Source organism: Melitaea cinxia, chromosome 15 (genome assembly GCF_905220565.1).
Source record: "Melitaea cinxia chromosome 15, ilMelCinx1.1, whole genome shotgun sequence".
Taxonomy (NCBI): Eukaryota; Metazoa; Arthropoda; class Insecta; order Lepidoptera; family Nymphalidae; genus Melitaea; species Melitaea cinxia.
The window spans coordinates 13,630,411-13,657,478 of record NC_059408.1 but is presented as its reverse complement, the minus strand read 5'-3'; the positions used below and the strand labels follow the sequence as shown (position 1 = coordinate 13,657,478).

At 43.1% G+C, this 27,068-nt stretch overlaps 1 protein-coding gene across 1 annotated transcript in view; it reads right to left on the bottom strand.

Moving 5' to 3' along the window:
* Positions 1 to 27,068, bottom strand: part of LOC123660338 (NPC intracellular cholesterol transporter 1) — a 91,982-nt gene that overhangs the window by 4,665 nt on the left and 60,249 nt on the right. The window contains exons 4-22 of the mRNA XM_045595437.1: positions 26,245 to 26,324; positions 25,682 to 25,894; positions 25,264 to 25,456; positions 23,554 to 23,625; positions 20,993 to 21,187; positions 20,206 to 20,487; positions 19,686 to 19,872; positions 18,781 to 18,946; positions 17,283 to 17,544; positions 16,669 to 16,870; positions 15,469 to 15,669; positions 13,850 to 14,018; positions 8,110 to 8,332; positions 7,740 to 7,877; positions 7,296 to 7,502; positions 6,650 to 6,924; positions 6,042 to 6,137; positions 5,567 to 5,761; positions 2,707 to 2,794 (exon numbers count right to left, since the gene is read on the bottom strand). Coding sequence (XP_045451393.1) covers positions 2,707 to 2,794; positions 5,567 to 5,761; positions 6,042 to 6,137; positions 6,650 to 6,924; positions 7,296 to 7,502; positions 7,740 to 7,877; positions 8,110 to 8,332; positions 13,850 to 14,018; positions 15,469 to 15,669; positions 16,669 to 16,870; positions 17,283 to 17,544; positions 18,781 to 18,946; positions 19,686 to 19,872; positions 20,206 to 20,487; positions 20,993 to 21,187; positions 23,554 to 23,625; positions 25,264 to 25,456; positions 25,682 to 25,894; positions 26,245 to 26,324 — 3,444 coding nt within the window. The remainder of the gene's footprint in view (positions 1 to 2,706; positions 2,795 to 5,566; positions 5,762 to 6,041; positions 6,138 to 6,649; positions 6,925 to 7,295; positions 7,503 to 7,739; positions 7,878 to 8,109; positions 8,333 to 13,849; positions 14,019 to 15,468; positions 15,670 to 16,668; positions 16,871 to 17,282; positions 17,545 to 18,780; positions 18,947 to 19,685; positions 19,873 to 20,205; positions 20,488 to 20,992; positions 21,188 to 23,553; positions 23,626 to 25,263; positions 25,457 to 25,681; positions 25,895 to 26,244; positions 26,325 to 27,068) is intronic.

The following is a 27,068-nucleotide window of genomic DNA, read 5'->3' as shown; positions in this document are numbered from 1 at the left end:
ACAAGAGGCAGAAGCTGGATATATCACATGCATATATATTTAATAATCTTAATTAATACAACACAATTGTTTCCATACTTATCTAGCGATGTTCTTGCTTACTTACGCACGCGCAATAAAATACAGTGCTTTTTGTAAGTTTTCTAGAGTCCACTTTGTAGGTAAAAGGTTTTGTCCTCAGACTTATTATGCATATTTTCTTTTTTAAATCAAAATCACAGTTTAAATATACAAACACGTGTTTATCTAAGGCATCCTAGTTTTGTGAGAAATTAAGAATATTATTCTTGTTTTTATTTTCACAAATCATATGTTATTATTATTAATAAGAATTTGTTAAAATATCTGACAAAGTATTTAACTTTTGTGTGGTTGGTTCAGATTATTTGCGGCCTAATTAGTTAAGAAAACGTTGTCGTGCAAAAAATCGATATAAAAAAACAGCAACTATATTTAAATCGATCATGGCTGATATTTAAACATTTCATTATTTAAAATAAATATATAATTATCAAATATAAATGAATGTTATATCAGAAACATTATAAAACTAAACTACAACTTAAATATAATGAACCCTATGTTAATATGTATGTATTTTGATTTAATTAGTTAAAACTAATAATCTAAGTTAATCAAAGTTAATTAGCATCGCAGATAAGTGTGGAAAAACCCTTATATATTAACCCTTAGCTATTAAGTATAAACTCCTTACCTCAGTTGTTAGTCAAGCAAGCACTGGTTTAGTATCGACAGTTACTCACGACACAATCAAAATAGACTTGTGACAAGTCAGTTAATGAAAATGAAACATTTCATTATAAATTGTACAAAATGTAATACTAAATTTTACAAAAATTTATAATCCTTCAATAATTTATATTATTCGAACATTATAAGGGAAATTTGTAGAAAGATAACCAATTTTTTTTTTTTTTTATAAAATTAAATTAATGTCAAAAAATTAAAGATTTGTTTAAATTGTTTGAATGTACATTATTATAATAATGATATTAAATTTCATGGAAATTTTAATTTTATCTCTTAAATTAATTAAAAACAATCTAACTGCTTACAATTTTTTTTTACTATAATAAGACTTCTTTTTTTTACATTTTGACACAATTTTTAATGAAATGGTGTAAAACTTGTTAATACGTAGCGAAATATATTGAAAGGATCTATAAAAAGGTCCAATATACAAAGAAGCGAAATTAAAATGTGCAAAAAAAAACTTATCGCAAATATATCACGTTGCATGCAAAAGAAAGTAAAAATCGCGCAATAAATTCCTACGTAAACGTGTGCAAAAAACAGATGAGCAAATTCATTTTTTTTTGTAAATATAAATCTGTTATTTATGACAACACATTCGCTACAAAAATAAAAACTTGTAAAAATGATATTTATGCTCGCCTTTCATTTTACACAATACTGAGGTGTCACGTGTATCTGAAGTGTTACTAACGATAAGAATATTTATAATCTGTAAATAACACGTTCATTGAAGCATGTTTGAAAATATACTTATCGATTCTTAAACAAAATTAAGGTACTTGTAAATGTAATTCACTATCTGTATTTTAATTATAATTAAACTAACGAGTTTTTACATGCTCTATTTCAGTGTTTCCCAAAGTGGGCGATAACGCCCCCTTGTGGGCGCTGCAGTACTAAAGGGCAAGAGGCCTAAAAAAATGGTGCCGTTGTGTAGGGGTTTGGGGGGCGATTTGTCATTTAATCCATAAGGACTCTCGACTACAACTTGTGAACATCAACTAATATTCATTAAAAGATTGCTCAAAGCGGGCACTACAAAATAATTTATTCTCTTAGTGGGCAGTAGACAAAATAAGTTTGGGAACCCCTGCTCTATTTGAAGGCTTTCGTTTTAATATCTTATCAGTCCAAATAGAATTATTAAGAAAGGTTACAGTAATCGCCTCACTCTCTTTGTCATAGATGATGTGTCTAATACAAAAGCTCAACTCGAGCAAATCTGCAAGTGTAGCCTAATTAAATTATATAAAACAATTTTAATTTTTACCTCATTTGTTTCAGATAAAGGTCGGAACAATATTAGGTTTATATTGCTTAAATTGACATAGCGATCAAATTTAGATGTAAAATACTACAAAATAAGCACATCTAAAAAATACTTTATCCTAGCAAAAAATACTACATCCTCCTCCTATATACACATAAACAAGTACCTTAAACATAGTTAATTTTAACACAGATAAAGCAAATGAACATATGGACACATCAAAACCTACTCACGGTCACGAAAACAAAAAATAAACTAAATACACTATACCTTGTGAAAAATCCAAAACAGTCAATCGTGACAAAATTAATCTCTACTCTATTATTAATACATTTCTTTAAAACCTGTACAAAATTAATTAAAATGTATTGTAACAACTTTTTTAATGTCCAAAGTTTTCTTACCAATATTCATGTCACCTTAACATTGATAAATCTTCATTCATATTCATTTAGATGGCTTTAAATAGTGTACAAATAACATGAATGATTTTTCCAATGCCACGGAAAAGACAATGAATATTATTTCTAAAACATTTTTGACATTGACATATCTTTGTCATAGATGTAGATTCGAGTTTTTTTTTTTTTTTTTATATATATATAATCAATATTTTGTACAACTTCAAATGAAATGGATTCTAAAAGTATTTCACTTACCGATATAACTGAGCATGACCGGTAGGAATATAAGTCCATGAGCAGCTCCAAACAGAACAATGCCCAAGTACATGCGGAAGTAGAACACCTGTAAGTGGAATAATTAACATAACGATTTTTCTCCTTGAATTTGTATTCGTGGAATTTGGAATCAGGTATTCATGTAATATATTATAACAAGGTCTATATTATATATGATATTATGATAATGATAAACAAGTTTCAATTCATATACAACTGTCAAATAGTTTTAAATAATGACCAAAGTCAGTACTAACATGACATGGCAACATTTTTTATATGATAAGATTAGCAATAAAGCATACAGTCCGTCTAATAGCACCAGATACCGTAGCCAGTAGACGCTTGCAACACCAGAAGCATCACGAGCGCATTGTCGTGCCTACCCCAGATTCTGTCCACAAGCTCTGACCCCTTACTTCAACACTAATTCAGAGTAGTATTATTTAGCCGTGATCTTCTGTAAGGTCGAGATACTTTCCCAGTCGACCTGCTCCAGATTTTGTGTAGAATATTTCCAGCCGTGTTCGGTAGGGCAAATAGTACGTAGAGAAAACGTTAAAAGGTATTGACTATTAATATCGACACCAGCAATTTATACTAAGCTAACTATTGTAAAGTGAACTTTACAATAGAGGCGTATAAAAGGGAAAAACGTGATAACTTTTATATTAACTAAGAAACCTTTCTGAAATTTGGTATCTTTAATAGTTAATTTATTGATTGCAATTTCACATTTTTTTTATTACATATAAAAACACATTTTATCAAGTTCGCATTAGAAAAACAAACTTATCGAAAAGTCGAATTGGCGTAGTATAAATTGTTGGTGTCGATATACACAGTCACCTGGAAGATCTGGCTGTTGGCGGTGCCGAGCACGATGATGCCGCCGAACTTGGTGAGCGTGATGCCGGACAGCACGGAGGAGCCCATGGTGCTGAGCGCGTGCGAGGCGCGCTCCACGCGCCCGCCGCCGCCCGCCACGCTGAACGAGTGCACCAGGTGCGAGCAGAACTCCACCGCGATGATCAATATATAGAGTCACCTGGAAGATCTGGCTGTTGGCGGTGCCGAGCACGATGATGCCGCCGAACTTGGTGAGCGTGATGCCGGACAGCACGGAGGAGCCCATGGTGCTGAGCGCGTGCGAGGCGCGCTCCACGCGCCCGCCGCCGCCCGCCACGCTGAACGAGTGCACCAGGTGCGAGCAGAACTCCACCGCGATGATCAATATATAGAGTCACCTGGAAGATCTGGCTGTTGGCGGTGCCGAGCACGATGATGCCGCCGAACTTGGTGAGCGTGATGCCGGACAGCACGGAGGAGCCCATGGTGCTGAGCGCGTGCGAGGCGCGCTCCACGCGCCCGCCGCCGCCCGCCACGCTGAACGAGTGCACCAGGTGCGAGCAGAACTCCACCGCGATGATCAATATATAGAGTCACCTGGAAGATCTGGCTGTTGGCGGTGCCGAGCACGATGATGCCGCCGAACTTGGTGAGCGTGATGCCGGACAGCACGGAGGAGCCCATGGTGCTGAGCGCGTGCGAGGCGCGCTCCACGCGCCCGCCGCCGCCCGCCACGCTGAACGAGTGCACCAGGTGCGAGCAGAACTCCACCGCGATGATCAATATATAGAGTCACCTGGAAGATCTGGCTGTTGGCGGTGCCGAGCACGATGATGCCGCCGAACTTGGTGAGCGTGATGCCGGACAGCACGGAGGAGCCCATGGTGCTGAGCGCGTGCGAGGCGCGCTCCACGCGCCCGCCGCCGCCCGCCACGCTGAACGAGTGCACCAGGTGCGAGCAGAACTCCACCGCGATGATCAATATATAGAGTCACCTGGAAGATCTGGCTGTTGGCGGTGCCGAGCACGATGATGCCGCCGAACTTGGTGAGCGTGATGCCGGACAGCACGGAGGAGCCCATGGTGCTGAGCGCGTGCGAGGCGCGCTCCACGCGCCCGCCGCCGCCCGCCACGCTGAACGAGTGCACCAGGTGCGAGCAGAACTCCACCGCGATGATCAATATATAGAGTCACCTGGAAGATCTGGCTGTTGGCGGTGCCGAGCACGATGATGCCGCCGAACTTGGTGAGCGTGATGCCGGACAGCACGGAGGAGCCCATGGTGCTGAGCGCGTGCGAGGCGCGCTCCACGCGCCCGCCGCCGCCCGCCACGCTGAACGAGTGCACCAGGTGCGAGCAGAACTCCACCGCGATGATCAATATATAGAGTCACCTGGAAGATCTGGCTGTTGGCGGTGCCGAGCACGATGATGCCGCCGAACTTGGTGAGCGTGATGCCGGACAGCACGGAGGAGCCCATGGTGCTGAGCGCGTGCGAGGCGCGCTCCACGCGCCCGCCGCCGCCCGCCACGCTGAACGAGTGCACCAGGTGCGAGCAGAACTCCACCGCGATGATCAATATATAGAGTCACCTGGAAGATCTGGCTGTTGGCGGTGCCGAGCACGATGATGCCGCCGAACTTGGTGAGCGTGATGCCGGACAGCACGGAGGAGCCCATGGTGCTGAGCGCGTGCGAGGCGCGCTCCACGCGCCCGCCGCCGCCCGCCACGCTGAACGAGTGCACCAGGTGCGAGCAGAACTCCACCGCGATGATCAATATATAGAGTCACCTGGAAGATCTGGCTGTTGGCGGTGCCGAGCACGATGATGCCGCCGAACTTGGTGAGCGTGATGCCGGACAGCACGGAGGAGCCCATGGTGCTGAGCGCGTGCGAGGCGCGCTCCACGCGCCCGCCGCCGCCCGCCACGCTGAACGAGTGCACCAGGTGCGAGCAGAACTCCACCGCGATGATCAATATATAGAGTCACCTGGAAGATCTGGCTGTTGGCGGTGCCGAGCACGATGATGCCGCCGAACTTGGTGAGCGTGATGCCGGACAGCACGGAGGAGCCCATGGTGCTGAGCGCGTGCGAGGCGCGCTCCACGCGCCCGCCGCCGCCCGCCACGCTGAACGTGTGCACGAGGTGCGAGCAGAACTCCACCGCGATGCCCACCGCCATCACCTGCGCCCGCGTTTATGTCTTACTAACGTCACACAAGCACACACAAGCATACGCACGATCTCGTACACGCACACAAACTCTGACATTCACACGTATACGAACTCTCACACGCACACGTACACGCAACGCCCACGTACACGCAACGCACACGTACACGCAACGCACACGTACACGCAACGCACTGATAGTTTCTAGACGCTTTGTTTTTTATAGAAAAAATATGTACAACATTGATACTACACAAGTAGTATTACAGGAGTATGAAATGATAAACACTCACCAAGTTAACCAAAGAGACCGCGTTGAGGCTGATGCCCCACCAATACATAAGGCCGCCGAGATTCACTACGATCATTGTTATAGTTATCACGACCACCTGGAATGATTATTAACCACTAATTAAAAATACACTCACACGAATACTTTCAGAGACGAAAACGTGGCGAGTAACTTTCAAAAACGATAAAACAACTAGTAGGTACTCTAAATATATACAAAACTAGTTTTTAACCACAGTTTCACTGGCATTAAATTTAAAAAAAAGTTGCCTAGGTTACTTCTAATACCTCTAAGAATATGAGTATAAAGGTTCATGATGATCGTTTAAGTAGTTTTCGCGTGAAAGCGTAACACAATCAAACTTACATTCACATTTATAATATTACATATTACATGTAGGGATTAGGGATTAACAAATTTTCACTTCAAAACATAAATACATAAATATAAATAATAAATAGAAAACTTGAACCTTAGCTAGAACAAATTGAGAGTTGATTAGTGTCAATTTTTATTGGAGTTTGACGGCGATAAAATGTATATTTTTTATTATGAGTTAAGTATTACAAGTTACATAGTAATGCGGCTGAATTTCTTTATAAAACTCACCAGTGCGGAGAAGAGATCGAAGCCCATCAACACAAAGGTGACAATGAATATAGATAGCACGGATATTCCCATAGACTTGAGGGTATCCGGCCACATGGTGAGATACTGCTCGTAGAACACGTAGAACACTGAGTAGGGGAACACATTGACTGTGGTGTTCTTGCCGGCTTCACGAAGGTTCCTATTGAGGGTCTCGCTGAGGTTGGCAGCGACTACTCGTGCAGCGCGAAGGGCTGAGTAGTAGTCACTGCTCGTCTTTAACACCGTGTGGTAGCCTGAAATATATGGTATATAGTCTTCTTTATAGTCTTTAGTTTATAAGCTTCTGAAAATATAAAGTTTTATATTTTTTATAGGATGATTATTTTATTTTATTTACGAGGACACTAACAATATAGATATTATGATTTATTTAGTAAGTACAGTATGCACAACTTTCTTTCTTACTTTTTGTAAAAATGACAACATACAAACTAATAGGAATTTTTTGCTTTAAAGATTGAATTTAAACAAAATCCTATCCTAGTTATTTCACTGGATATTTTGTACCGTTGGCTGTAATGTATCCTAAAACTTCCTTGATACTTGTTTATTGTAGGTAACAATATGTCAAGTATACATAGTACCGTAGTATGCGGATACTGACCCTGGTAGTATGTGGCGCCCACACGCGTCGTCGAACGATTATAGGGTATGTAGTTAACAGCGTGTCCGTAGGCAGCGTGGCCGCCCTTAGCACAGTTGAGGCCGGGGTTGTCTTGTAGGAAGTAGGGCACGTAGCGTTGGAAGTCTGCCGCGCTGGGTCGCTGGGCTGGGCCCACGCGTGGGATGTCACAGCTCTGACATGGGGGCGCTGGGGAACATTGCGGATCGTTACAGGTGTGCTAGTTAAGGCCTGGTTCCTATATTAATAAAACGATTCGTTTCGCTCACAAACACTAATGAGAACAAAAAAATTGTTTTTTTTATAATGTACACATTCGTACATGACGATAATTACATATGATTTAGAATCATTATAAATTTTACTAATGTTTTATGTAAATATGTAAACAAGTCGGTACAGTGTGAAATATATTTCTCTACTCACTCGAATAATCGTTTGGACAGAAGCTGCTGTTTGATGTGAAATATTTGCAGCAGGAAGGCAGGGCGGCCCAGTCGAAGAAATCGTCCAGCCAGGAGTTAGGCGGTTGAGCGATGTAGGTCACGTTTGGTGTGCGGTACGCTGGAATATTATATTTTAAAATTAAGATTGATTTTCAGAATCAAAAATATATGAAACAGACAAAAAAAAGCGCTTTGTGATTTGAAAATAAAGAGTTTTTATAAATGAAATTTTCCTATTATTATTATAATATTCAATTGAGTTGCGATTAACCGGTCCAAATAAGTAATAAGACAAAAACTATTATTATGACGTCTTTAAGTGGGAAATATTAGAAAAGTGTCGAGCTCACCAGAGTACAGTTGCATAGCAATACTATCGCTCCTACAGTATCTTGTTCCGCAGACCATGTTCTGAACATCCATGTCCGAATAGTCCAATCCATCGGTCACCACAAAGTACACCGGTGGTCCAATGTTCAAATATTGGTTCAAATGTTTGAAATACTTGAGCTGGAAGCTGTCGTGGGGCATGGAGAGTTCCTGGTCTAAGCCGATATCTATGTGGGGTGCCACCTGGGTAAATAAGAAGAAATAATCTTTAGTAATTTAGTTCTCGGGTTTTTAATAAATTCTATTAATAATATTCAATATTTACTAATGGAATTGTAACTTTCCTTTTGAACTACGACAACAATTACACATTTCACCTGATGGTAAACGGTCACCATAGCCTTTTAGCCTATCGCCACTTGATAAACTGTGAGCGACAAAACCATTTTGTCAACACCAGTATGACCAAACCAAGCCCTGTCTTCCTTACTCATCACAGGAGCACAACACTTCTCGAAGATAGTATTATTTGGCTGTGATCTTCTATAAAATTGATTGATTGATTCAGCCTATAACATCCGACTTTTGGCCGCCTTACTCCTCCACTGCGGGCTGGCGGCTATGTTCCCTACTATGAGTAACGATCGCCATCAGGTATTTATGATAACAACCGGAACCGACGGCTTAAAGTGCTCTCCGAGGCGCGGTAGGAAGATCCACAAGGACAGACATCAAAACCAAAAAGAAATATCAGTACAAATACAAATCCATCCCGAGCAAGGTTCGAGCCCGCAAGCCGTCGGTGATTTCTTTTTTTTTTTTTTTTTTTTATATAAATTTTTATCCACGGGCTCAAAATGCCCGTGCCATTGTTTCTCATGTATGCATTTTTTTTTTTTTAATGTCACTTTTTACTTTTATGTCGGCAAACAAGCGTACGGCTCACCTGATGGTAAGCGATTACCGTAGCTTATAGACACCTGCAACACCAGAAGCATTGCAAGCGCGTTGCGGACCCAATCCCCAATCCCCCCAGGATATATACTACAGGCGATTTTTCTACTTATTATACTACAGATCAACAGTCCTGTGACTGCCTAGTAAAACTAGGACGTGGTCCGACGCCGACGGTGTTTCAGTGCGGTCGCTGGTATGAAGGTGCGGCAGTGGGGACTCACCGCGACGGAGGAGCAGAGCCAGGCGAAGAACAGGATCATGACGGAGGCGCGCACCTCCCGCTTCATGAGGAAGGGCACGTACACGAAGCGGAACAGGTTGTAGAGCGCGCCGTCGCCCGCCGCGCGAGGTGAGTGTGACGTGCGGCAGTGGGACTCACCGCGACGGAGGAGCAGAGCCAGGCGAAGAACAGGATCATGACGGAGGCGCGCACCTCCCGCTTCATGAGGAAGGGCACGTACACGAAGCGGAACAGGTTGTAGAGCGCGCCGTCGCCCGCCGCGCGAGGTGAGTGTGACGTGCGGCAGTGGGACTCACCGCGACGGAGGAGCAGAGCCAGGCGAAGAACAGGATCATGACGGAGGCGCGCACCTCCCGCTTCATGAGGAAGGGCACGTACACGAAGCGGAACAGGTTGTAGAGCGCGCCGTCGCCCGCCGCGCGAGGTGAGTGTGACGTGCGGCAGTGGGACTCACCGCGACGGAGGAGCAGAGCCAGGCGAAGAACAGGATCATGACGGAGGCGCGCACCTCCCGCTTCATGAGGAAGGGCACGTACACGAAGCGGAACAGGTTGTAGAGCGCGCCGTCGCCCGCCGCGCGAGGTGAGTGTGACGTGCGGCAGTGGGACTCACCGCGACGGAGGAGCAGAGCCAGGCGAAGAACAGGATCATGACGGAGGCGCGCACCTCCCGCTTCATGAGGAAGGGCACGTACACGAAGCGGAACAGGTTGTAGAGCGCGCCGTCGCCCGCCGCGCGAGGTGAGTGTGACGTGCGGCAGTGGGACTCACCGCGACGGAGGAGCAGAGCCAGGCGAAGAACAGGATCATGACGGAGGCGCGCACCTCCCGCTTCATGAGGAAGGGCACGTACACGAAGCGGAACAGGTTGTAGAGCGCGCCGTCGCCCGCCGCGCGAGGTGAGTGTGACGTGCGGCAGTGGGACTCACCGCGACGGAGGAGCAGAGCCAGGCGAAGAACAGGATCATGACGGAGGCGCGCACCTCCCGCTTCATGAGGAAGGGCACGTACACGAAGCGGAACAGGTTGTAGAGCGCGCCGTCGCCCGCCGCGCGAGGTGAGTGTGACGTGCGGCAGTGGGACTCACCGCGACGGAGGAGCAGAGCCAGGCGAAGAACAGGATCATGACGGAGGCGCGCACCTCCCGCTTCATGAGGAAGGGCACGTACACGAAGCGGAACAGGTTGTAGAGCGCGCCGTCGCCCGCCGCGCGAGGTGAGTGTGACGTGCGGCAGTGGGACTCACCGCGACGGAGGAGCAGAGCCAGGCGAAGAACAGGATCATGACGGAGGCGCGCACCTCCCGCTTCATGAGGAAGGGCACGTACACGAAGCGGAACAGGTTGTAGAGCGCGCCGTCGCCCGCCGCGCGAGGTGTGTGTGACGTGCGGCAGTGGGACTCACCGCGACGGAGGAGCAGAGCCAGGCGAAGAACAGGATCATGACGGAGGCGCGCACCTCCCGCTTCATGAGGAAGGGCACGTACACGAAGCGGAACAGGTTGTAGAGCGCGCCGTCGCCCGCCGCGCGAGGTGAGTGTGACGTGCGGCAGTGGGACTCACCGCGACGGAGGAGCAGAGCCAGGCGAAGAACAGGATCATGACGGAGGCGCACACCTCCCGCTTCATGAGGAAGGGCACGTACACGAAGCGGAACAGGTTGTAGAGCGCGCCGTCGCCCGCCGCGCGAGGTGAGTGTGACGTGCGGCAGTGGGACTCACCGCGACGGAGGAGCAGAGCCAGGCGAAGAACAGGATCATGACGGAGGCGCGCACCTCCCGCTTCATGAGGAAGGGCACGTACACGAAGCGGAACAGGTTGTAGAGCGCGCCGTCGCCCGCCGCGCGAGGTGAGTGTGACGTGCGGCAGTGGGACTCACCGCGACGGAGGAGCAGAGCCAGGCGAAGAACAGGATCATGACGGAGGCGCGCACCTCCCGCTTCATGAGGAAGGGCACGTACACGAAGCGGAACAGGTTGTAGAGCGCGCCGTCGCCCGCCGCGCGAGGTGAGTGTGACGTGCGGCAGTGGGACTCACCGCGACGGAGGAGCAGAGCCAGGCGAAGAACAGGATCATGACGGAGGCGCGCACCTCCCGCTTCATGAGGAAGGGCACGTACACGAAGCGGAACAGGTTGTAGAGCGCGCCGTCGCCCGCCGCGCGAGGTGAGTGTGACGTGCGGCAGTGGGACTCACCGCGACGGAGGAGCAGAGCCAGGCGAAGAACAGGATCATGACGGAGGCGCGCACCTCCCGCTTCATGAGGAAGGGCACGTACACGAAGCGGAACAGGTTGTAGAGCGCGCCGTCGCCCGCCGCGCGAGGTGAGTGTGACGTGCGGCAGTGGGACTCACCGCGACGGAGGAGCAGAGCCAGGCGAAGAACAGGATCATGACGGAGGCGCGCACCTCCCGCTTCATGAGGAAGGGCACGTACACGAAGCGGAACAGGTTGTACAGCGCGCCGTCGCCCGCCGCGCGAGGTGAGTGTGACGTGCGGCAGTGGGACTCACCGCGACGGAGGAGCAGAGCCAGGCGAAGAACAGGATCATGACGGAGGCGCGCACCTCCCGCTTCATGAGGAAGGGCACGTACACGAAGCGGAACAGGTTGTAGAGCGCGCCGTCGCCCGCCGCGCGAGGTGAGTGTGACGTGCGGCAGTGGGACTCACCGCGACGGAGGAGCAGAGCCAGGCGAAGAACAGGATCATGACGGAGGCGCGCACCTCCCGCTTCATGAGGAAGGGCACGTACACGAAGCGGAACAGGTTGTAGAGCGCGCCGTCGCCCGCCGCGCGAGGTGAGTGTGACGTGCGGCAGTGGGACTCACCGCGACGGAGGAGCAGAGCCAGGCGAAGAACAGGATCATGACGGAGGCGCGCACCTCCCGCTTCATGAGGAAGGGCACGTACACGAAGCGGAACAGGTTGTAGAGCGCGCCGTCGCCCGCCGCGCGAGGTGAGTGTGACGTGCGGCAGTGGGACTCACCGCGACGGAGGAGCAGAGCCAGGCGAAGAACAGGATCATGACGGAGGCGCGCACCTCCCGCTTCATGAGGAAGGGCACGTACACGAAGCGGAACAGGTTGTAGAGCGCGCCGTCGCCCGCCGCGCGAGGTGAGTGTGACGTGCGGCAGTGGGACTCACCGCGACGGAGGAGCAGAGCCAGGCGAAGAACAGGATCATGACGGAGGCGCGCACCTCCCGCTTCATGAGGAAGGGCACGTACACGAAGCGGAACAGGTTGTAGAGCGCGCCGTCGCCCGCCGCGCGAGGTGAGTGTGACGTGCGGCAGTGGGACTCACCGCGACGGAGGAGCAGAGCCAGGCGAAGAACAGGATCATGACGGAGGCGCGCACCTCCCGCTTCATGAGGAAGGGCACGTACACGAAGCGGAACAGGTTGTAGAGCGCGCCGTCGCCCGCCGCGCGAGGTGAGTGTGACGTGCGGCAGTGGGACTCACCGCGACGGAGGAGCAGAGCCAGGCGAAGAACAGGATCATGACGGAGGCGCGCACCTCCCGCTTCATGAGGAAGGGCACGTACACGAAGCGGAACAGGTTGTAGAGCGCGCCGTCGCCCGCCGCGCGAGGTGAGTGTGACGTGCGGCAGTGGGACTCACCGCGACGGAGGAGCAGAGCCAGGCGAAGAACAGGATCATGACGGAGGCGCGCACCTCCCGCTTCATGAGGAAGGGCACGTACACGAAGCGGAACAGGTTGTAGAGCGCGCCGTCGCCCGCCGCGCGAGGTGAGTGTGACGTGCGGCAGTGGGACTCACCGCGACGGAGGAGCAGAGCCAGGCGAAGAACAGGATCATGACGGAGGCGCGCACCTCCCGCTTCATGAGGAAGGGCACGTACACGAAGCGGAACAGGTTGTAGAGCGCGCCGTCGCCCGCCGCGCGAGGTGAGTGTGACGTGCGGCAGTGGGACTCACCGCGACGGAGGAGCAGAGCCAGGCGAAGAACAGGATCATGACGGAGGCGCGCACCTCCCGCTTCATGAGGAAGGGCACGTACACGAAGCGGAACAGGTTGTAGAGCGCGCCGTCGCCCGCCGCGCGAGGTGAGTGTGACGTGCGGCAGTGGGACTCACCGCGACGGAGGAGCAGAGCCAGGCGAAGAACAGGATCATGACGGAGGCGCGCACCTCCCGCTTCATGAGGAAGGGCACGTACACGAAGCGGAACAGGTTGTACAGCGCGCCGTCGCCCGCCGCGCGAGGTGAGTGTGACGTGCGGCAGTGGGACTCACCGCGACGGAGGAGCAGAGCCAGGCGAAGAACAGGATCATGACGGAGGCGCGCACCTCCCGCTTCATGAGGAAGGGCACGTACACGAAGCGGAACAGGTTGTAGAGCGCGCCGTCGCCCGCCGCGCGAGGTGAGTGTGACGTGCGGCAGTGGGACTCACCGCGACGGAGGAGCAGAGCCAGGCGAAGAACAGGATCATGACGGAGGCGCGCACCTCCCGCTTCATGAGGAAGGGCACGTACACGAAGCGGAACAGGTTGTAGAGCGCGCCGTCGCCCGCCGCGCGAGGTGAGTGTGACGTGCGGCAGTGGGACTCACCGCGACGGAGGAGCAGAGCCAGGCGAAGAACAGGATCATGACGGAGGCGCGCACCTCCCGCTTCATGAGGAAGGGCACGTACACGAAGCGGAACAGGTTGTAGAGCGCGCCGTCGCCCGCCGCGCCCTCGGCCGCCTTCGTGCCCGCCGCGCAGCACAGCACGTCGAACCTGCGCACGCGCGAGCTTAGCGACCGGCGGTCGGCACTACCATACCTATCTATATACGCGAAAATACGTATTTATACGCGCATATGTGTGATCTAAGCGTATCGCTTCAGCCTCTCATATACCACTATTGGGCATAGGCCTCTTTACCCATGTAGGAGAAGGATCAGAGCTTAATCCACCACTCTGCTCCAATGAAGGTTGGCGGATATATTCCTTACTATGAGTAACGATCGCTATCAGGTGTACATAATATTAACGTATTCACCGAGACACGGTGGGGAGATCCACAAGAACTGCACAAACACCCAAACCACGGCAAACACCTATATGGCGAATAGAAATGTTTGTCATGTGCGGAGATCGAACCCGCAACCGCCAGCGCAACCGGCACAATCCATAGCTGTGACCGTTGCGCCAACGCGGCGTAGTCTAAGCGTATGTTAGGTTCGTATGTGCCACTTATTCAAAACGAATTCAGATATGACATCACGAACAACAGGATATCCGCAAAAGTTATATGTACCCTTTCAAAACCTAACTCTTTATTTAAAAAAAAATGTATACTACATGGCAATCGAGATTTTATAGCACATTGCCTGATACCTTAAAAGATCTTACAATTGCAATGTTTAAGAGAAAATTGTAAACAATCTGCTGTTGGAGAAAATGTATTACGATGTTAAGACTAAGACTTTTTATTACACGGAATTTAGAATACTAATTTAATGACCTTAAAAATAATTAGTTATCCATGGCATATAATAAACATTCTAATTATTGTAATATTAATTAGATCATTTGAGTAGGTAATGACATAATATATTTACGATCTTGGAGCTCGAGTTTCCCTACGGGATGTTTGCTAAAAGGTGGACATATTAACGATCGCGTCGCAGTATATTTATAACAATATTATGTATATCCACCAAAATATTCATTGTTTTGAAATAAATAGTAATAATCGCATTGTAAACACGAGACGGAATAACAAAATTGTAACTCCAAGTTTTCGACTGCGCGAAGTAAACGTTTCCTTTCTGGGTCATGGTATTCGCATGTATAATAAAATACCACAAACGATTTTGGAATGGTCTCAACATACATTTAAAGTTTTTATTAAAAAAAAATTAATAGATAAAGCTTATTACTCGGTGCAGGATTACATAGTTGATAAAGATGTGTGGACTTAGTGACGCTGTATTTCATGCAACATGTTTCTAATTTTGTTCTAAAACACAGTTTATATAATATTTTTAAAAGAGTAACTGCGGAGTTTCTTCCGAATCGGCGGTAGCTTCACTTTTACAAAAATAATAATTAATTTCTAAAGTTTTAATTTGTAAAACGACGATTCGAAAGTGCTCTTGGAGCCTATTTGAATAAAGCTATTTTTGATTTTGATTTTGAAATAATGTACAACAAATGCAACGATAGCCCTGGCGAGCGGTACCTGTTGTCGTTCTGGCGGCGCGTGTCGAGCGCCAGCAGCGCCACGAAGCACGTGACCTGCAGCAGGAAGTCGATGAGCAGCGCCGCGCCCGCGTACAGCGCGAAGGCGCGCACGGCCGGCATGTCGCTCAGCGCGCCCAGGAAGAAGCACACCGACTCCGACACCGACGTCAGGAACATGGACGGGCCCACGCGGCCCAGCCTGCGGGCAGCGTTATCAGCGTTATCTACGGTTTAGGCGGGGATTAGCCTTCGACAATACTATTGACTAATTATTTTAATATTATATTAATTTTATAATCTATTGTGATGTATTCTAATTTGAAATAACAATTATTTGTACACTTCCTAACCGCTTTTCTATGCGCTGTCCTATACCCAAAGGTTGTCTGGGAGAAATCGCTCTTTTAGCGATAAGACCGCCTTTATACGTCTTCCTCTAATTATACTACTTTTGTTTGTATCTTTTAATGGTGTGCAATAAAGAATATTATTATTATTATTATTATTGACTAAACTATTCAAATAGGGCACTAGAAGAGTTGGGTAGTTTGAAAAAATCTTAACATTGAAATTTTCCAACTGATACATCGAAGCGCGTTTAATTCTCGAATTCAACAAATAGCACTCCAAGTACCAGAAGAGTATGAACATTTGAGGGTATTGAGTAGCACACGAGTACTGTCAGGACATGAACAGTCGAGAGAAGTGTGTGTGTAGCCCATAAGTACACGGATCGCATGAAATTGGAGGATACAGAGTAGTGCATAAGTACCAGGTGAACATAAATATTCGAGAGCATTGAGTAACTCACAAGTATCACAAGATACACTTTTGAGACTATTTATTGAGTAGATAAATAACAGGAAAACATAACATTTATAGACAAGTACCAGGAGAACATAAACATTTGGCGGTATCAAATAACAAGTACCAGCAGAAGATAAAGATGTGAGGGTATGGAGTAAGTAGCCCACAACTACCAGAAGACCATGAAAATTTGAGGCGTATCGAGTACCCTAAGTACTAGGAGACCAGAAAATTTTATGGGTATCGAGTAGCGCCCAAATACCAGACAAGCAAAACTGTCTGAGGGTATTGAATAGTTCACAAGTACTGGGAGAACATGAACCAATGACAAATACCGAGTACAGGAGTAGGACAAGTACCAGGAGAACATAAAACCACAAGAGATACTCACGTCCTGCCGATATGTTGCGGCACAGTCTCGTCGGGGCGACGCGGCTCACGCTGACTGGTCTGAACCAGGATGAAGATGTTGTCCACGCCCACAGCCAGTACCAGGAACGGGATCACCTCCACGATAATAAGTGTGGCAGCCACGCCGCAGAAACCAAATATACCGATGGAGCACACAACCGATGCGAGAACGATCAGCACTCCTGGGGTAATATCGTTAAATTAGTATGTAAAATTGATCTTGGTTGTCTTAACAATTTTATCCAAAATGTATTTATTTATTTATGTTATTTTTCGTTAAAATGTCGGATATCGAATGATGACCGATACCAATACAAGTAAATAAAGTTTTTTTTGTTTTTATTAAAAAATACATCGTTTGTGTTAATTTTTATTAATCTAAAAGATGTTTTTTTTTTGTCCTTTTTTATGGTTTAAAAAAAAAAAGAGACTAGTATTATTTATTTTACATTGTTTTAAAACTAAATATAAGCTTAGTAGATATTTCCAAAACTACTTTTAATGCAGTATTTAATTCTGCATGATTAACATTAATTACAATTCAACATAAAAAAATAAGTGATATTAAAATGTATATAAAATACTCCAACTTACCTCCCAATCCAAGTGTGATCTTGCTATCAATCAACAATCTCGAACAAGTCGTGAACCTTCCCAAAGATATAGCAATATACGCAAACATGATGAAGTAGGACACGAGTATAGTCGACACATCAGACTGTGACTCCCTGTCTAATTCATCTTCTATCGACCTCTCGGAGGTGTAAGCGATGTCCATGTAGGGAGGCATTTCGTTTTCAGTGTAGTTCTTCATGAATTTGATAAATTCATGTTCCCATTCGAGAGCCGGTTTCAGCTAGAAGTAATTTTTTTTGTTATTTTTGATACATATGTGTCTGATGATCAATTAAAGATAGGGTGAGAAAATAAATTGTAACAAAATGTAGATAAATTTTTCCTTTACTTGTTTCATCAATGTCAAAAAAAACTTGTAAGATTATAAATATTTAATTCTTTAATGCTAAGATTTCTTATGAAAAATTATTTAAAAAGTAAAAATTAACAAAAAAAAACATTTTTTTTTAAACGGAATCCTCAATTCCATCTATGATTTTCGGCAGACTATCAGAAATTGAATCTATACGTTTCGTTTAGTAGTAAACTAACATCACAATTAAATATTAAGATTATTATTTCTACATGATTCAGGTTGAGGAAAAGCACAATAGAATATCAAATATAATATCCAGCTCAAAATTTGGAGCAGCCTGACCGAGAACGTACCTCAACTTTACAGAAGACCATAGTCAAATAATATTGTTGTAATGTTGTGTCCTGTGATGAGTAAGGTGGCCAGAGGTCCAGGGGAGGGTCGGGAGTAGGATTTGCAACAAGCTTGCGATGCTTCTGGTGTTGCAGGTGTCTATAGCCTACGGTAATCGCTTACCATCAGGTGGGCTGTATGTCTGTTTACCACCCCAGTAGTATTAAAAAACAACAATAATAATACAGAACGACTAGCCCGTTGGCGCAGTTTGTAGTGACCCTGCTTTCTGCTCCGAGGGTTGTGGGTTCGATTCCCACTCCGAGTCTGAGTGTAATATAAATATTTATTTATATATTTATATATGTATTATTTATAAGTATGTTTATCGAAAAAAAAAAATGTAGCTATATACCAGTCGGCTGTTACCTATAACACAAGCATTAAGTTGCTTACTTTAGGGACAGACGACCGTGTGTGTATTGTGTAGATATTTCATCATTACAGCCTATACAGTCCACTGCTGGACATAGGCCTCCACAAGTTTACGCCAAAAATAACGTGAACTCATGTGTTTTGCCCATAGTCACCACGCTGGGCAGGCGGGTTGGTGACCGCAGTACTGGCTTTGTCGCACCGAAAACGCTGCTGCCCGTCTTCGGCCTGTGTATTTCAAAGCCAGCAGTTGGATGGTTATCCCGCCATCGGTCGGCTTCTTAAGTTCCAAGGTGGTTGTGGAACCTTGTTATCCCTTAGTATTAGTGTAGATATTTATTATTTATTTATTAATTTATTTAGAACAAGAGTAGATCAGATCGCGCAGCGCACCTTCTCCTTGTCGTGGTAGTTGTTGACGATGAAGGTGAGGATGAGCGCGGAGGCGCGGTGGAAGCGCGAGGCCTTGGTGAGCGGCTCGGCGGGCGCCAGGAAGCCGCCCAGCGCCACGCCCGGCAGCACGGGCCCGCCCCACACCGACAGGCAGCTGTACGGGTTCCTATACACACACATTCATCCAGATCCCTCTACCCACTCAAAGAGTTCTCATACACGTACATAAAAAATACATTCGAATTGAAAACCTCCTCCTTTTTTGGAAGATGGTTAAAAACAAAAAAACACACGTCGATAAAAAAATAAGTAAAACATAACGCAAAAATTATATTTAACACACATTACATCTAATATATAAAATTCTCGTGTCGCGGTATTTGTAGTTAAACTCCGCCGAAACGGCTTGACCGATTCTCATCAAATTTGAGTGCATATTGGGTAGGTCTGAGAATCGAACATCTATTTTTCATCCCCCTAAATGTTAAGGGTAGTCCACCCCTAATTTTTTTTTAATTTATTGATAAATTATTTCTTTTATATATTTTTATGATACAACATTAAAAAAAATACATACAACCCTAAATTTTCAACCCCCTACGATCAACCCCTATTTTTAAATAGCGCTTAGCGGCAAGACAACGTTTGCCGAGTCAGCTAGTTTAACTATATAATAATAAACTTAGTACACAATAACTAATTAACCTGACAGACGTTGTTGCGTGAAACTGTTATAATTATTAAATTTTCTAAAACTTTGGTAATATTTCGTTTCGTAAAAACCTACAAAGTATTAGAAAACTTAAAAAAAAATTCCATATCAGTCCAGCAGCTCTCAAATTTTGCACTTGGTAACTAATTTAGCAATTCAATCATATTTATAAAAATAACACAAATACACTTACTTGGAGCACGAGAGAACTTTCTCGAGGTACTCATTATCTTCTAAATAATCCGTGAGCTGTTCAGGGTCGTTTTCATACCATCCCCAAATGGATTGTACCGCACAGTTGTCAGCGGTCACCGGCCCACTAAACGGGGAACTCAGGGGGGCGAAGCAGATGTCTTGGATACGGCTGGTGTTGCCGAGCGCTGGGAAAACATATTTGTACATAAACGTAATCACACAATCAAACATCTATAATTTTGTGCCGAATACCTCTATAATGTTCTAGATTATGCTAGATTAGACTTTATACTAATTTTAATGTCATTAACTAAGAAAAAAAATATGAAATTGACGAACTTAATTGTGTTTAATTGCTTACAATTTTTAAAATAAAAGTAACAAATAAGAAACTGTTTAAGTCAAAGAAAAGCATTTTATAAAAACTGCTCGTATTTCAAATCTCAAGCTGAAGCAGGCTCTAAGAATAATTATGCATGTAGTTAATATTAAATTTCAAGTAAATAAAGTTAACCTACCCATAATCCTATTCTGCAAATCCAGTACATCCAGAAGGAAGGTAGAATTGAACACAGGACCAAACGAAATCACAGTACCGTCAACGGTTTTATACTCAATGTCCGATAAGCCCTTCGAGCTGATGATCAACATCTCTGTCCTGTAGAAGGGCTCAAAGTGGGAATCGAAGTACTCCTTCTCCTGACGAGATCTTGAATTTGGTGCAGCCCATAATTCTACCGGGTTTGTGGTCACTTGCATGTATCTTATGCCGTGACCGAGTCCAACGATAACACACAGACCTAAATATAAAGAATTGAATACTTTACTTTTCTTTTGACAATGCAGAAAGGACAAAATCTCTTCCTCGCTTTCCTATCTTTCGTTAAATAAGAAAAGGGGAGGGCTCTTACCCTACTTTCTTTTAGCTTGGAATGCTACAAGTGTTTATTGATGGTCACTTAACATCAAATAAAAACTCTCCTCTTCATCAGACTTTCAGCTCAGAATACTACAAATATTTATAGGTAATCACTAAGCATTAGGTGAATATCCTCATTTAGTGGCAATTTATTTTTAAAAAGTTTACAAGTCGTTATTATAGACAAAAAAATAAATTGGATCCTTTAGCCTGATAACAAACTCTTTTAAAAACCACATGAGAAATAATAAACGTCGATGAGATATAGAAACGATATTTAGAAAAAATTAATTTGATATCATACAAATTGTTTCTTTAAGGAATTCATTAGTCTATTTTGAACAGATAACCTAACTAATTTACTCCTTTCCAAACACCGAACTTACCAATAAACAGTACAACCCAAGGTTTAGACGCCATGTGACAACCCCACCACTGGAAGAAATCCTCGAGTTTCGTCTCAGTCTCGGCTCCGAGTTTCTCAAAGAACGTCGCATCATCAGCCCTGTCCGGCTGATCTATGGACCAACCTATTGCTGTTGGATTCGTTGCCATTTCCTGATTATTTTCTGACGCAACACCTGTATTTAAAAATTATAATAAACTAAACGATAAATAAATAAAATATACCTATCATATAACGTGAAAAAACATGAAAAATTCTACAAACATTTTACAGCCTATACACCTAAATTTATTCAAAGTAAAATACTAATAGCGTAAAACGACATATACAGTAAATAATAACTGATATCAACATATATTAGGTTAAGTTGAATAAAAATATTACAAATAAAAAAATAATTAAAAATATACACACAGGTCATGCAGTTAATACATGATATATTAGTACATTAAAACAAAGCAAATCATAATTAAATGCAATTTTTAAATACTCTAAAGTTATAAGTTCGAAAAAACAGCCACATTCATTTATAAATATCTAAAATACAACATTTACTACAACTAATGTGACCCAGCTTGTTTTTTTTTTTTTAAATTAATTTGAGAAAAACATAGTAAAAGTTTGTGTCGTTTGTTTTTGAAAAACTCTTAAGGAAAATAGTCTACAATAATATGGGTCGAGAAGTCAATCCAAAGATGAGAAGAATCTGTCTCTTTGCGATTGCATTTTTTATACTAGCAACATATTAGCAAATAGAAAATTTTTACTACAGGTTTGAAATTGTATTACTTTTAATCACGTATCAACTCTCAGATGGAAACTATAAATAATATTACTCTCAATCTCATCTCAGTCTCAAATTGTATTTTTTAATTCCGCATTGGCAAAAAAAGGATCTTTTGGTGCTTATATGGAAAAAAAATTAATGGCATACAAATATTAATATTAGTTTCATTGACTGACGCAGAGTTGCACGAAAAGAAATTAAAATTTAAATAGTGATTAAACTAATTTAATCGCAAGAATTGTATGAAATTCTTGTGATTAAATTAGTTTAATCTCTACTTAAATTTTAATTTTGTTTCGTGCAACTCAGCGTGAGTGTCAAAAATTATTCGGTGAGATCGAAAACGAACATTATGACTCGCAAATCTATTATTAAGAAGTAATTTGCACGCAAAACATGAGGACAGATGTCTTGAGACTGTTACTGTCTGAGTTAGACATTACATATTGATTATACAACCGACCCAAGTTACTGTAACTGTTAGCTGTGATCTAGTGAGCACAAAGTAAACGTTTAGATAGTTCAAATAGTCCTGGCGCAGTGCTGTGTGCATTAATCCTGTATACATATAATAACTGCATAAGAATAATGAAGGGTACAGTCGAAAAAAAATATTTTATAAAAAAGTTTATATACAATATATTAATTTCTTGTATTTTGAAACATTTAAATACAAATTTTTGCATTAAAATTCGTGTTTTATTTAGATTATTGTAGACTGTACTCGTACACTATAAAAACACGACGCTCGGACGACGACTTCCGAATCACTTTCGCATCATCACTGTATTTTTTTTTTTTTTGTACAAGTAGGTTAGCAAACGAGTATTTGTTCTACGACCCTCGACTCTAAACCCTCGACCCTCCCCAGGAGTTGTGGTCACTTGTGTGCTTATAATAAATAAAAAGTAAAAAACGAATCTATGGACCCCGGTCAAAACGAAGTTCTATTCGTTTTTTTTTTTTTTTTTTTTTTTTTGTAGACATTAATAGTTAAAATAAGAATATTGTTAACAGTTGAAATTGAATGTTTTTTAATAAAATATATTTATTTATATATAATGATTTAATATAAAGAGCAATAGGTATATGTAAAAAACTAAAAGCTGTACATGGAAAGTTAAGATAAATTTAATCATAATTTCCAATCATAGTAATAATTGCTTTCTGTAACTAAAATATGACACAAACGTTTGCTAACTATAGCAACAAGTGTCGAAAAAAAGTCTTGCTACGCTTCTTTCGGTCTCGCTCCCACCCCGCTTAGTACATGTACCACACGATAAGGAACATCGCTCGAATAAATTATTTATTTACCTAGATAAACAAGAAAGTACATATAGAAGCACACTCAAGATACGCGCGCCATTTTGATTTGAACTATCTATGTTGTGTGTATCTGTGCTGTGTGTAGTGTGTAGCGTGTAGCGTGTAACGTGTAACGTGTAGCGTGTAGCGTGTAGCGTGTAGCGTGTAGCGTGTAGCGTGTAGCGTGTAGCGTGTATCGTGTAGCGTGTAACGTGTGACGTGTAGCGTGTATCGTGTATCGTGTATCGTGTATCGTGTAGCGTGTAGCGTGTAGCGTGTAGCGTGTAGCGTGTAACGTGTAACGTGTAACGTGTAGCGTGTAACGTGTAGCGTGTAGCGTGTAGCGTGAAGTGTGTATCGAGCGTGTAGCGTGTAGTGTGTAGTGTGTAGCGTGTAGCGCGTGTGGTGTACATGTCCGGCGACGTCACAGCGCACGCAATACGTACTGGAGCGGTGGCTGCGCAGCGGACTGGTCTCGGGCCCGCCGCGCCGCGCCTCCGCCGCGCACGCCCACCCGTCTGCCCACACCACACCCGTTAGAGCCCGCACCCACAGACCCGACGAGCATTTTATTATCATTTTTTAAATATTTTACAACGCTTTGCGAATATTAACGTTTAAGATAATTCCTTCTATTCCAATAACAAATACTATAAAGATCGCGATCACGATTCAGCCTATAACATCCTGGATGTTCAGGATGGATTTAGTTAAATTAGATAAAAAATATGTAGACTGTTTGAATAATTTAAAAACCTTGATAAGTATTATCAAACTGGCATTATATAACTGCTGAACATTGTATTGTGTATTTATTTTAAGCATTGACATAGCTTGCATGCATGCATTCAGCGTGTAACATCCCACTTCAGGGCATAGGTCTCTTTTTCCGTATCGGAGAAAAATCGGAGCTTTTATCGGTTGGCGGTATGTTCCATACTCCGGAGTAACGATCGCTATCAGATGTATATCATAACAACCGAAGATAACAAGAATAAACTACTCGATATATTTTTTCGGTATTATACTGCAAATGTTTTCTTTTTCGTTTTTTTTTTTAAACTTTTATTTCAATGCACACGATCCAGATACTTTTAATTATAATTTTACTAGATTGGAAAAAAGATTATTAGAAAATAAAATAATTGCCCGTCGGGTCTGTTTTTGTTATTATAAATATACTTAATATTTATGGATTATATGAGACTTAATTTAAAACAAATTCTTTTACCAATATATTAATTCTTCACTTACGTCTCAAGCATATTATGTTGAACATTTCTCATTAAGTTTAATAATTTTATTTGGAAACAATCTAAGCTTGCTTCGATTATTCAAAAACTGAAAAGTGATTTATGCTTACGTGTTACTTTTGATACACTAAAAAGTGACTTTCTTTCTTATTATGTGTTAAAACTTTATTTTAAAAGTGCTTCCACTTTGAAATTAAAATGACTGCGTGATTAGTGTCTATTCAACGTCTACCACAGCGTAACCATCACCGCTTAAATTTAATTTTAACTACTGTGTTATGATTATTAAAACAGTGTACACATCGCTTAATATAAATATGTATGTATGTATAATATGTTATTTGTTGTTAATAAATATATACATATGACATAATTCATACGTAACAAAATATCATAAAATATAGATGTGTATAAAGCAGTAAAAAATACTAAATTGTCCTTGAAAATTCTTTGAATATTCTGAGATAAACACGGTGTGAAACACATCATTATAAAACATCTTTCGAATTTTTAATAGTTACAAAGGCATACATACAACATTGACACCATGAAGTATCAATACTTTATCATACAAATGTTCTATTCCAACTGATTCATCTTATATACAAAATTTATAACTTTTTAAGAGTGTATAATTGTTTCTAAACAAGAGATTGTATGACAATATTTTGCATTATTATGTGTAGTACTAATTCATAAACTATATAATAATGTGTAAATAGTAAACTACCCACATTTGTCACAACAACTTCACATCTACCAATATTTATAATTTTGTACAACTATAATATTTTTATTTATATTATAATAATGTTTTGCCTTATACCATGTCTGTATATTGATCTTTCAGCGTGTCTAAGTATGATTATATACACTATGTGTTTGTTTGATATTGAGACTCACCGACGTTGTTCTCCTGCTGGTTGCAACAGTATACGCCGCTAAGGAACAGCGTGGTGAAGATTAGGAAGACGATGGCCATGATGACCGCGTACCCGTCGGCTCCGTGGATGCTGAACGGGCGCGGCGGAGGGGGTGAGGGGGGCGGGGCCGGGCAGGACTCCACGCAGTCCAGGCACGAACAGCCTGGCTGACCCTGTAGATATAAATACCACTATAAGCAACATAGGAAGGGACAAGAGACGAGGTGCCGGTGGCGCGTGGTGACAAATAGATAAGTATATTTTAGAGGCAGTAAGTTAATAATAACTATTTCATTGTACCAAAAAATATCCGAAAATTACCAAATATTATATTATGTGGTAAAACTATACTTTAAAACTGTTAGAATAAGCAGTCTTTTAAAAGCACTTAGACTTACCGGCAAACCAACATTACAAGGTCTGGTTGGTGGATTGTAAGGAATGAATCCATCAACGGGTTCATCCCCACTTATGTAGTTGATCTGGAAAGGCACTAGAGGCGTGTTCTTATCGCCCATGTAGTCGAAGAAACGCTGTGGCGTACAGAAACTGGAACCGTAGTTGCCACACATGAGATCTAATACCACCTGGTTTGTGGACGGCATTTGAACCTGGAAGAATCATAGATTAAAGTTTAGTTATGTCTATAAATATGATCTTACGTTCCGTTAGTCCGTAAATTAAAAAGAGGATTTGGTTCAATTAATCATGAGTGTCTTGAAGAGAAGTACGTGTTAATAGAAGTTCCAAAAAAAGTCTCCCTTTCCAATGTCCAAGTTCCAAATCTTTGCCTCAATAAAAGTAGTAACTTTGTCCAGCAATGACAGCCCATAAAAAGCTGACAGTTATTCTAGATTATTTTATGAAAAACAAAATTGAATAAAAATCATATTTTTTTATAGTTCACACTACACACTAACACAAAATTTTGATTTATATACTGATATTGATTTTAACTCACATTTGCACAGGAACTGTAGGTAGTATTCATGTAAGTAGCGCTGAGGTGGTATGTTACCTCCTCTACCCTTTGGTGTGTTGCTGGAATAAAATACAAGTTAATCAATATACATAAATACTAATAGCCGTTAAAATATTCACAAAATTCAAATGAAAAATCAAAGATAAGAGATGAAAGATATATGGGTATTTGTATATATTTTATTTCTATGATAGAGGTTATGGTAGAGTCTATGTACTCTGTACCCAATTGGCATCAGGTGACCCGTCTGCTCGTTTACTGGCTGGCTATTATGATAAAGGAAAACATTCAAATTTATTTTTATCCGTACATAGAACATAGGTATAAGAATAGGATGTTTTACTCTTTTCTAGAGATAAAAGTCAATAATTGTGTTTGCTCGCAAACGAAAAAAACGGACTTCAATTACATCGACGAGTAATACAACGTAGATCGACGAAAAAATAGTCAAGTAACTACGCGTTATCAAAGATTACTCAAAAAGTAGTTATCAGATCTCAATAACATTTATATGTGACCACATGACAAACATCAGCTATCGATTAAATTAAAAATTATTAAAATCGGTACACCCAGTAAAAAGTTATTGCGGATTTTCAAGAAGTTCCCTCGATTTCTCTGGGATCCCATCATCAGATCCTGGTTTCCTTATCATGGTGCTAAACTAGGGATATCTTCTTTCCAACAAAAGAAGAATTATCAAAATCGGTATATCCAGTAGAAAGTTATGCGGTATAATACAACGTAGGTCGACGAAAAAAGCGTCAAGTAAAAACGCATTATTAGATATAACTCGAAAAGTT